The sequence below is a fragment of the Nymphaea colorata genome, chromosome 3, assembly GCF_008831285.2.
Source record: "Nymphaea colorata isolate Beijing-Zhang1983 chromosome 3, ASM883128v2, whole genome shotgun sequence".
Classification (NCBI taxonomy): Eukaryota; Viridiplantae; Streptophyta; class Magnoliopsida; order Nymphaeales; family Nymphaeaceae; genus Nymphaea; species Nymphaea colorata.
Window position 1 is genome coordinate 8,448,389 of NC_045140.1, and position 12,669 is coordinate 8,461,057.

At 38.1% G+C, this 12,669-nt stretch overlaps 1 protein-coding gene across 1 annotated transcript; it reads left to right on the plus strand.

Moving 5' to 3' along the window:
- The first annotated feature begins 6,009 nt into the window (after positions 1-6,009).
- On the plus strand, positions 6,010-9,734 carry LOC116249674 (uncharacterized). The gene is made up of 2 exons (XM_031622867.2): positions 6,010-6,787; positions 8,902-9,734. The coding sequence occupies exons 1-2, from the start codon at positions 6,502-6,504 to the stop codon at positions 9,270-9,272; spliced, it is 657 nt and encodes a 218-aa protein (XP_031478727.1). The 5' UTR covers positions 6,010-6,501; the 3' UTR covers positions 9,273-9,734.
- The last annotated feature ends 2,935 nt before the right edge of the window (positions 9,735-12,669 follow it).

Sequence of the window (12,669 nt, forward strand, 5' to 3'; positions counted from 1 at the left end):
ATTTCCATTGAGAGGGGAATACTTTCATATTCGTTGTGGTGCACATATTATAAATCTCATAGTTGAAGATGGTATGAATGATATAGATGATACATTTTCAAAAATTCCTGACATTGTCAAATATGTAAGGGGATCACAAAAAACGACTACATACTTTTAAGCGATGGGTTTGGATAAGAAAAAAAAGTTTAAACTATGTTGTGCTTATTAGATGGAATTCTGCATTTATAATATTGAGATATGCATTGTTATTCAAAGATGTCTTTCAACATTTGACATCATGTGATCCTAATTATGCATGTTTGCCTTTTGAGGATAAGTAGAACATCTGATTTATGTCAGTTCTTAAAGGTATTCTACAATGCAACAAATTTATTCTCTACCATTAAGTAGGTAACATCTAAACTTGTTTTTGAAAAAATTTTATGCATTTACCATCATTTGTGTGGGCATCGTTGAACATCAAATGAACATATAAGGACATTGAAATACAAAATGCAAGAAAAATTTGACAAATACTTCAAGAGCTACAATATTTTCTTTGCAATTGTAGTTGTTTTGAATCATAAGTTTAAGTTGTCATACTTGAAGTATTTGCTTACCGATTTTGATAGACTTGATGCAATATGAAGTTATGGAGAACATCCTTCATGAATTGTATGCTGAGTACAAAAATATGTATGATGAAGGTGATACAAGTAATATGCAAAGGAACAATGCATATAATAGTACCATGATTGCAACGGAAGAGTATAGAAGTGCAGCTAAATATGGGTTCAAAGCATACTTTAGCTCTATATCTCCTATAATGGCTCACACAGATTTAGTCAAATATTTGATTGATCCAATGAAAGAAATTGCACCTACTGCAGACTTCAACATATTATCTTGGTGGAAGACAAATGAAAACAAATATGAAATTGTATGAAAAATGGCTCGAGATGTATTAGCCATTCATGTATCTACAATTGCTTCAGAATCTATATTTAGTATGTCATGAGGAATTCTTAATGATTATCGATGCTCAACTATTCCTGAAAATGTTGAATCATTAATCCATACATAGAGTTGGATTTGTGATGCACACAACTTGTATGAAATGTATGATGTTCATAGTTCAATCTAATTTATTTTACATATTAACATAGTAGTGTGCTTAAATTAATATATGTTACAATTCTTATGATGCAGAAAACCATTCTAAGGAAGAAAATTAATCCAATGCATGAATCATGGTAATTTTTTTTTTTCAATTTGTAGTGTTTAGCATTCTATTTATATAATTTGTGAACTAACTATTGTAAATCATTTGCATGTAATATCTTTCGGGGTGCAAAGTCGCGGATAAACTTATGATATGTTGGAATGTTGATGTAAAACTCTCAGAATGTAAATTTTTAGATATTAAACTTGTGGTTCTAAATCAAGGAAAGGATGTGGTTTGTACATCCAGCGAGAACTCTACCTATGAACTGTGATGCCCATTATAACTTTATTCTCTTCTACTTTTGGGCTTCATATTGTTGTATTGTTTTCTTTTGCCTCAATAACAGAGAAAGACTGAACTAGAAGTCATTTCTTCCGTTAATGCAAGTCTTTGACTTTGTTCTCCTTTACGGCCTTGTTTATGTTATTGTTTGTAATAAAGTGAAAGATGGTTTGTAACCAAGTGAAAGATGTGTAGAGTGTGTGATCATGTTTAAGAGTATTGGTTGTAACTATGTGATGATTAAGAATATTGGTTTTAAATATTCTTTTGTATAGAAAATTGTTGTGGCCTTGTGATTGTGATGTTCAAATTTAACATTTGAATAATTACAAAATTTGAATTGGTTGTCTTTTGGATTTGTTCTCTATTTGTCATTGAACTGATATGGTGTGGACCACACCGTGTGGCGAGTCAGCTTAACATATAATTAATTGCTTAATGTCTAACGGTGAGAGTTGAGAAACCATATAATGCTACAAGAAAACCAAGCCAAGGGACGAGGGGCCAAATCTCGACCTGACCTGTCACAGCCTGGCCCAACCCGGCCCGACCCGACCCATTTAGCAATTAAAAAACAAGCTGGGTCGGGCCTCGAACGTGGTTGACTAGGCCTCATACCTGACCCATTAATAGTCGAGCCAGGTAGCGGACCAGACCGATCAGAATTCTAATTGTTAACGGCGTTTTGTAAACAGGCCGAGCCGGCCCGGTTCGGCCTGGCCCGGCCTAACCCGATGCCCAGACCTACTAGGATGACACCTCAACTAAGTAAGCAAGTTGAGAAATATCTTAAACATAGTTTGAATCAAGATTTTGGAATTTAAATCGATCAATCATAATATTGAAAGGATGAGAAAAACTTGTTAGAGGGTTCTACGGGCTAATTCTACCTTTCGATACCCTCTTGAAATGGTAACCTATAACTCGATGGTCTTATTTCTTACCTAAACAGATTTTAAAGCGAAGTGGATCGAAAACTTATTGCTTTGATTTTTTGCATGTGGACCAGACACATTGATTAGACCTTGAGTAATAGGATATGAAGCTCGAGGCAATTTTGGGTTTTTGTAGAGACGCGTGACAAGCATGGTGGCATTTCAAGCAAATCTCTACCTAGGGCCAAATATGGAGAGTGTGTTATATTCCCAAGTATGGGTTTTTTAGGATCGTTAGATCTTATGATTGTGTTTTATTTGAATGATATCTGATATAATGTGCTTATTGTCATATAAATGTAGGTATGAGATTGATTGATTACAAAATTGATTGATTGTTTTAAAACATTATGCGATGACATATGCATGCTATGAATTATAATTGTTTAGGATAGATTAGCTGAAGTATCAAGTCGAGTATCTTCTCGACCTCGATTGTGCATTAGTGAGTATCCTAACATGATATTTGCATAGGAAAACTATGAACGAATCATGGATCGAGACTACTCTCTATAGATTGGCTAAGTTTTTATATGAAGTGATTGTTATGGTTTGACTGTTGTGAATGTCACGGATTTTCATCTACATTACCGTTGGACAATGATACAATTGAATGAACTTAATGGGTAGAAGTACCCAGAAAGTATGATCGGGCTAGCTAAGAATATTGATTGAATGTGTGACGTTCTTAAAGAGATGATTTGGGGTTTGGGTGCACCTGTGAAGTGAACCAATCTCGTGTGCTAGCTAATTTTATTGTCATTGTGCTTTCATAATGATAAATTAAGAAAGAATAATTGATTGGAGGTTAGTGGGCTATGACAATGTGTTTGAGATATGTTCTGCCTTTTGCCACTGGTTTCCCCTATTCAGAACGTAAGCGGTGCAAAGGCCCAAGATATCGTTATGTGATGTGCTTGGAGCATTGGACTCATGCCTTCTCAACCTGAGTGTCCAAGGGAAGGCTGAGCAACTCACTTTGAAATTTATATATTCATGATTGATTGCTCTACTGCTGCAGTGTGAACAGATGTGTATTGTTTTGAGCCACCACAGAAGTTGTCTTTCGATTGTAGGTCACATGTGGTATGCACGCACATGTGTTTTGCACCCATATGAGCTGTTAATTCAGTGAATCAAATGTAAATGAAATGAATGTAAACAAAAGAATGTGAATGAAGTGGATGTGCATGAATTAAATATGACTAATAATATGACTAATAAGTGTGTCGATTGTGGTTGAGCGGTTTCTACATATTGTAGAATATGTGAAAGACTATTATGACAAGTTATGTGACTGCATGTGCATATCACTATATCATAGTGATTATGTTTTTTTATATGTTTGATTGCGGCTCAGCCTTCTGTTGTTTATCTATCTAAATCACTTTAGCCCATGGAGAAAGACAGCTCAGCACATGGGATGCATTGTAGTAATTTTCTAGCACTCAATTACATCAATAAATGGCAAAGTATGATGACTCTCCAAAGATGAAAATAGGGGAATATAAGTAAGTTACAAGAAATATGCCTAAACATGACAATCATTAATATCTTGCACACAACGAAAAGAGATCACAATAACCATTGAATGCCAGCTAAGCTGCCTAGATAAACTGCCTTCCTTCAACATAAAGCAACCTATCACCCTCTTGAAATCACCCAAATGTCATGGTTGTATCACTTGAAAAAATCACAAAAAGGAGAGTCTCCATATTGCAGTGGACCAGTCTTATTGCACCTCAATAAAAAGAGGCAGTGGGGGCTTTCACCCTCTTCCCTCTTAAAGTTAACATAAAATACTTTCAAGTTAACAAAAATGTGATATATTTAACAATTTTATGATTAAGACTCTTATTAAGAAAATTATGAAAAGAATCTTTTTTCCAATTATAGCCAAGAGGTAGGCTTCAAAAGGAAATTTCCTCTTATTTAAAAAAATTGTAAATATGTAAGTTTTAATTTTGATTTCTATAACTTAGTACTCAGCTTCTTCCATTTCAAACCAAAGAATTGTCATAGAAATTGGTTCTCCATTAAAGAGACACCTTCATCTGCATTTTCTCCTCCGTTGTTTCCCTTCTTTTCTAGTCATACCTTTTCGTTCACTTTACTTTCAAGGTCCTTGAAATTAAGGAACTCAGATATGAAGGTTTGAACTGGGATGAAAACTCAAGCCCTCATAAAATGGATTTCACATCTGGTGTTTGTTTACTCAACGGGGTTCCACATCAAATGGATTTCATATCATCCCATGATTTGGGATCTAAGGCTATCAAACGCACGCTTAAGTTAAGCTTTGATGGCTGAGATCCCGCTGTCTGGAGGAGATAAATGTACAGCCTTCCATTAAGTTTTGTACTAAAAAACGTACTAGAACTGAGCTGGGACCAGAGTAGATGGGACAACAAATCAAAGGTTTTCAAATCCGTGCGGATCTCAGGTCCCAAACATGGCCCTTGGTTAACAGCAGACTCTCTCTCTCTCTCTCTCTCTCTCTCTCTCTCTTGGCGCAGGCGCACCTTTACATTTATAGCATAATTTAAACAAGATGGGTAGCTAAAATCTAATCCAACTTTTCAAAGAATGGTGCCTTTCGCTTCTACTTTGCTTACCACCTTCTTCAACTTGTTAACTTTTTTTTGGGCCTGGGTTCTTTTTTCTCTTCTTTACTTCTCTCATGTCACTTTTTGTGCCATGCATCCATTACATCTCATCTTTTTTCTTTTTCATAGATAATTTATGACCCAAAGCATCAACAATCGTGCGACTGGAAGAGGAAAAAGAGGAGCCCTCTTTCAATCAACCGCTTTTCATGGCTTTTTCTCCTTTCGGTTAAACATTTTATTATTGATTAGCATGGAGGAGGTGTTGGATATGTGGATCCCTCTCCTTTTGCTTTTATTGTTTAAAAAGATGAATTTATAAGTAACTGCTGAACTTTTTATGCGTTTACGGATAAACAGTTACTTATAATTGACAGCTTGGGTTTTGTAAAGTTGTTTACAAGTAGAACAATAATGGATGGAAAAGATAATAGATCTAAACAACTAATGTGCCTTCCATAAAAAGACAATTTTTTAAAACAAAGAGATTTCATAATTCCCATTTTCTAAGTTGGTTCTTCAGCAATTTCATGTATTTCACACTTTATTTCTGTTCTTTTATCTACACAATCAAACCTAAAAGAGTGACAAACTCGTGAAGAAACGGACAATCAAGACGGGTTGAACCAGGGGTGCACTATGTGGGAAATTACCTATTGCCCACACAATCTACAAAAGAAACTGTTTATTTTTATACTGATATTCCAGGTAAATTTTTCTTATTTACATATTTATTCACATATTGGTGTTTTTAAAATTTTATAACCAAAACTTTCTAGCTCCTCCCTTGGGTACGAGGCTCACTCCCCACCTACACTTGATTGTCTTTGAACGAGAAACCTCCAGAGAGAAGAAATTTCTATTTGAAAGGTGCTTTTTATGTAGTATAATGAGTTTTTGGGATATATCTTAATCTTATTGAGGGGAAGAGGAAAGAGCGTGCAGTTTTTTTTCATCGTGAAATCAAAAGCTGATTCAAGGAAAATATCAGAAAGTATGCAAACAACCAACATCCCCATGTCTTCAGATCTGTCACAAGCATAGAGAGCCGAATTCCAAAATTTTGCCGCAAAAAGGAATCCTAAAAGTAGAACTCTCGTCCCAAGTCCCATTCACGAGTGCTCCACTACTGTTCATACTTCATATAGAAGAAACACTGCACAGCCGACGAAGGACGCTTTACTATTTATACACACGCGCACACACACGGAGAGAGAGAGAGACAGACAGACAGACAGAGATATGGAGGTGGCGGAATCGCGGCAATTTTCGTCCATCACACTGTCCAGGAAAGCCTGAACGCGTTCTTATTTCTCATCTAGTGTCTAATCATCTTTTTCATTCGCCAAGCATCCCGCCATTCCATGTCTGACTCTCTTCCATCCTTTTCACAAACCTCTTGGTCCTTATAGCTCTCTCTGCATCTGGTATTTCCTCCAATTGAGAATCTGGGGAGGCGAAAGGGAAAAGGATGATACCCTTATTGTTTTTGCTGTTGATTGTGGAGGGGTTGGTGGTCTTGCTGCTTACCATCAAGATAGGTCCTCTGAGGGAACTCACTATCAGGGGCCTGGACCAGCTTGAGATAGGGAAGGGCCCTGCCACTCTTAAAACCCTAGCCTGCACAATGTTGCTCATCTTCCTCTCCAGCTTCATCAGCATTCTTAAGATTCAGAACAGGGGCATCAAGACCGGCACCACCACCCCAATGGATCAGGTCCTTTGGAGGACCCGCCTACTGGAAGTCTCTCTTACTGGTATCTACACCCTACCTCGCTGCAATTTGTGTGTTGTTAGTTGCTTTTATTATTATTATTATTATTATTATTATTAGGTAGGTTCTGTTTTATGTGTTTCGCGGTCTTTTGTTTGATGAATAGATGACTTTTTCTCCTTAAACCTTTTATGGGTGATTTTTTTCGTTGTGTTTGCTATATTCTGCGTTTTGTGCTCTCTGGCCTTACGTTTAACGAATGGGTGGCCTTGTCTCCCTACATCTTTCCTTGTGACTGTTTTCATCTGTTTTATGTGCTTGCATTGTCATGACCTTGTGTGCCATGTGTAGGTAGTTTTTCCTTCCTAATTTTTTCTTTATAACTGGTTTTCATTTTGCTTCTGAGCAGCAGAGCATGCTGTTCTGTATGTTTGTGCATTACCATGGACTTTTGTTCGATTTTGGGAGGTGTTTTTTCGTCCACAAATCCTTTCCGGTGGCTGTTTCCACTTTGTTTATCAAGAATAGATTATTGGGTATGATGAAAGCTATCCATATTCTCTAGTTGAACTCAAAGAAAATGGCGGCAGAAAGCAAATATTAAGGGTGAATACATGATAAAGTGTCAAACTACTCTTGTTTGTGGTCTCCCAAGATCACCTTCGGCTGCTCTCATCTGCCAAGATCATCTTTGGTCCAGCATTGATTATTTGAGACCATACAGTTGCAGCATGCGGTGTCTAGGAATGTGTGGTGTACTCTTGGTTGCAGGAAAGGCACCTGAATAAGTGGCTGATCCGGTGTCTTATGGTAGAGTGTGCTAACAGGTGGAAGCTGCTCCTCATGATCATGCTAGCTGTAATGGAACTATGGATGCTGCACAGAGGAATGGTTCTGAAGAATGTTGCAAATTGGAGCAGGAAGTGGAGAGCTGTTAGACGTTATGGTCCCTCTAGGGAATGATGAAAAAATCAACCTTATTTCTGTATGTCAAACTTAAGGTGGTCGAGGAGATAAGAATAGTCATTGTCCTTTTGCAGCATGTAGACTAACATGTCATCTTCTGCTGGGAGACCAGGAAAATTCTTTCTGAGATTTGTATACTCGGAATGGATTTTAGCTAGCATAATGTTTCTTCTTCTTGAAACAATAGGTCACTTGGTCTTAGGTTCATTAAAGATAGCAAATGAAAAGAATGGGTAGAATTCCTCTTTCACTATCAATAGCGGGGATCTTATTGTTCATTTCCTTTCCAACAGTCGGGTTGATTGCATTTTTTACCATGGAAAGAAGGGGAGGAATCAATTTGCTTTATTTGGAGATAAGTGTATGTCTTCACATGTTTGAGGTTGCTTACCACTCTGATTAGAGAAATCAAAGAACTAAAAAGAAGTCAATACGAATTTTCCTTTTTCTGGTTTGTGTGTGTATGAGCGAGCATGCATGACCTGCTTGTTCTTTTTTTCCATTTCAGGTCAGTACCACTAAATATTAGTCTGGCACAATTTCTAATCCCAAGGATTGTCCCTTTTCACTAAAAAATACAACAATATTTTCAAAAGAAAGAAAAGGGTGAACATTGTGAATATGTGGATGAAAGATATTTGTACCTGCTAGACCCTATGATGCTTCGTTTTAGTGAAAGCCATCTCCATCTGCTACGTCTTATGATGTGTAGTCTGTTTTTCCTCCCACCTCTATTATACTTAGTTTTAAGAGGGTAATGCTGTCTCATGCTTCCTCCTCTGGTCGTGCATTTCAGAGGCAGGATGTTGTTTCTTTCCTCAATACAAGTGTTGGAAAAAGAACTTAGTCTTCCATATATATGTGTGCATGTGTGCATATGGATTTATACGCTGCCATGACTGGATGTTGCCGGATGGCTAAAAACTAAAAACTTGTCACTAAAGCAGCATAGAATCATAGATTGTTGAAAAAATACTATAAACAATTGTTGCATCATAAACCATCGCTAATATTCATATGACAGCTGTTTTTTAGTGACAGGCTTTTAATGTTTAGCTATCCAACAACATGTGGCACACTACAGCATAGAACTGCCCTATGTATATTAATGTGTCTATTGTTTGAGATGTGTTGAGCACACGGAGCTGACTGTGGCTCAAAACATTCTGAACAGATTCTCATTTGTTGCAGGGTATTCTCTTTTTCTCGGTTTTGTCATTGTTCGGTTGCATCACTATCTCAGAAAACTCACTGGTTGTCGGCTAGCGGTTGGTGCTTCAAAATTACATGCCAAGAAACTTCAGGAAGAGTGCCTTCTCCTCAAAGAGAAGGAAGAGAAGGTTTCTCAAGAAACAAAGACTCTGAAAGAAGAAATTTTGCAACTATCAGAACAACTAAAGAAACTGAAACTGAAATCTGAAGAAAAGGAGAAACAATTACGATCTGCAGAAGCCAATGTTCTTGCCCTTCAGAAACAATCTCAAGATTTGCTTCTGGAATATGACCGCCTATTAGAGGATAACCAAGCTCTGCAGACCCAGATGCTTTCATTCAAAATGTGAGAATCCCCTTGAGTGATATGCCCTTTTAAGACTCCGGAATTGCTAGAAGTTTTGTTGCCAATTTCTGGTGTTATTGGAAGAAACATTGATTTGGCCCTGGAAAGTTGATTATTTGCAACTTTCCTTTTTTGAGGCTTTCGGCATTCTTCCTCCCCTTTCCTTTTTGTCTGACCTGCTCCTGTCGTCAAGCAGTCCACTGTACATCCTTTGTGAGGAAATATGAACATAGGTAACAGTTGTTATCTCCTGATCTGGTTTCATAGCTGGGGCTTAATGCTGGAGACATGCAATGCAATATGCTGCAGCTTGTGAATGGCAGCTGCACTGCTTGCTGCTGTTCTTGTATTTCTTGGGAAAGCAGAAGTGTGGCAAATTGCTACTAGAATATGTGTTTTTTCAGTGCCATATATATGCAATATCTGATGTATTTTGAAAGCTTTTATTTATTTATGTTTTTTCGTATCGCAATAATTTCTAAGGTATCAGCGAATCTTCCTGGCCATGATTCTGCATCGTGGGTCTTTTCATTATGGTCAGGAAGATCGCTGATACTCAGAAAATGTTCCAATATTTCTCATAATGACGACCTATCTTAAGGAAAATATTACTGTTTACACGAATTTTTTGGTGTTATTCGTATCTTAATTTAGTTTATACATACAATATTTTCATTTTTGAGTTAATTTAGTTTATACGTATCGTGGGTCTATACTGCTCACTTGCCTTTCCTTCCCGACAGAACTTGCTTCGTATGCCCTTCGCCAAGAAAATTGGGCCTTACTATTGGAAAGAGACAATGAAATGAGAGGGGAGCCGAGGATTTGAAAGGGCTTTGATTAGTAATTGAAGGTTTCATCCACACTGATGTTTTTTTTTCTGCTTGAAAATATGAACTTCGGAAATGAGATTTAAAAGGGTATCTGAGAGAATTTATTTCCTAATACACTGCTTGGAGAAAAGCTCATTCTGGCCGTTGCCAATCCCATGGTCCAACATGTAGGCTTATCAGTGGATCATATTCAAATATCACATGGTTATTAGCATTTTTTACTATTAGCATATTAGGTAATTCGATTAAGAATCTTATTTGAATTACAAAGTCCTATCTATAATTTTACGTGTCGTTGAGTCTATGAAAGTCAGACATCTGTCAGAACCTGTAAGGCACAAACGAAAAAGCCTATACCATATCCAGATCCGATTATTACTTGAATGTAAATTGTGATCTCGGATCCAACTATTTGAATTCAACTTTGGATAAAACATCGGACCTTATCTTACTCATTCACTTCCCTGCCAACATATGGCAGTTCCATATCCCTTAATTCTAAGACCATCTTCTAAACATGGGTTATTCTAAGGGTTCATTAAATGGCTAAACCCTATATGGGTTGTGGGAGGCGGCCGGATGGCAAAGAAGACCACTAAGCTTGAGCAAATGTAGTGGAAACTTTGAAGATTAAGGCTGGACGTTGGGTCGGGTACCCATGCTCGGCTGATTCGGACCCAGAATCGGCCTCGGAGAAAAGGGCACCGGGCGGGCCCGATAATTAATCGGGTGGGGCCGGTGGGCCCGATTAAGCCTGGGTGAGCTCGATAATATTTTTTAATATATATTTTATTGATTTTTATATTAAATTATAATACTTTATTATATTTATATATTATTTTATATTAAAAATAGCTATATGTTAATTTAATCAAGTTAAGTTTGAGCTCAAATTTTAAGTATCGGGCTGAACCCGGGCCAGGGTTTTGGTGTCGGGCTGGGCTGGGCTGGGCCGGGCCGAGCCGACCCGATGATGCCATGAATAGGACTGCTGCAATGGCAACTGAGATTTCAGAGAATGGCACGGCACAGTTCATATCCTATCCATCCTGTTGCTTATGAGAGAATGACTCAACCTTTTAGGTTCACAACATTAGCTACGCGTGGACCATGGCGCTGAATCCAAAGTTTTCGGTGATGCAAAAAATCACTTTTTGGCAATTTCTTGACAGCCACTTGTCCCTAAAGTCCACGACAGCTTACAGACTTAGATGTTCAACAGTATTATTATTCTATTGTACATTTATTGTTTAGTAAAAAAAAAAATAGCGCCATGAAAATTGAATTGAGGATGTATCATCAGTGAGACCCTCAAAGCTAAATAATCAATTTTTTATTAGAGTAGATTTTGAAGAGAAATTATGCCAAGTTTTGAGGAAGCGAGTGGGCAAGCGAAGAACCATGTTTTCATAGCAAGCCCCTGGACTTTGGCGGAGGAGATGAAGATCAAAAGTCAATCAGTCCACCGAGATTGGGATTCGTCTCCCAAATATGCTGGCATACCTTTGTATTGGTAATCCTTTTCTGAGTCTGGTTTTCGAATTCAGAATAGGGGAGAGTAGGGGGTTTCGCTGGGCTATACTTTCATGGTGTTGGGCTGTAAAAGTAGTAAGAAGAGGAGGAAAGCTGGAAAAATGTTAGAGCTTTCTCCAAAGATAAAAGGTGGGGGGAAGTTGAAAAAGGGCTGTTGGAGACACCCAAGTTCAAACGGTAGGTGAATTTTGGCCGTATATAGGTGGTCACTGAAGTGCCGGAAGATTACTTTCCACATGGTTTGCTGGAACTATGATGGGAAAGGAACATGTTGAGGCAGAAAATGGGAGGGAAGGAAGGACCAATGCGTCTCCATTGATAGTTTGGAAGAGCTGTCAAGAGGCATATAAAGCAATTAAGTGGAAAGGTAAAGAAAACGATAAAGTATATATACGACTGCCTACTGGCATGGTTTGCTCTGACGTCCAAGGAGATCGATCTCCTTCAAAACCATTCATTGGCCATGGTGGTGAAATGGTTGAGGCCTTTCTGATTTTGGATGGCAATAATCACATTTCTGTAAGGAAGATGCATCTGAGGGCAATGATGCGGCTAGGTTTGGGTTTCTTGAACGCAGTCTGTTGATGGTAGTTTCAAAGGGGCTTATGTTGTCAGCTTAATGTGGGGGCAGCGGAGAAGGCTGAGCGGTTTTATGGAGGGCAGGAGGAAATGGCCATTAAAATGGAAGAGGATTGCTCAGTGGGGAGACTTATTTGAGTTAGTAAATGGTGGAATCCCAGTTCATGTGGCACAAATGGGGGAATTGCTATGGAGAGGCTGACGGGAGATGCTATTTTGATTAGTTGTTCTCTATGTACGTCATTTATCTTGTTGTGTTTTCTGATAGCAATCTCTTGTTCCTGTTTTTGGTAAGTGGGTTTGGTGACTTGTCTTTAGTTGGACCCATGTGTGGCTAGGCCTTGTATCGTTCGTGTGTGTGTATAATTCAGAAATAAAGGCAAAAGCCTATCCCTCCAGCACTCCAACTCCACTGGAAATGGCACCCAGTAATGGTTAGGTTGCATGATCAGACTG

Excerpts from the sequence above, each read along its gene's own strand:
- LOC116249674 (XM_031622867.2), top strand. The coding sequence starts at position 6,502 with ATGATACCCTTATTGTTTTTGCTGTTGATTGTGGAGGGGTTGGTGGTC. Across the intron at positions 6,788-8,901 it reads ACTGGAAGTCTCTCTTACTG|GGTATTCTCTTTTTCTCGGT; the intron begins GTATCTACACCC and ends CATTTGTTGCAG.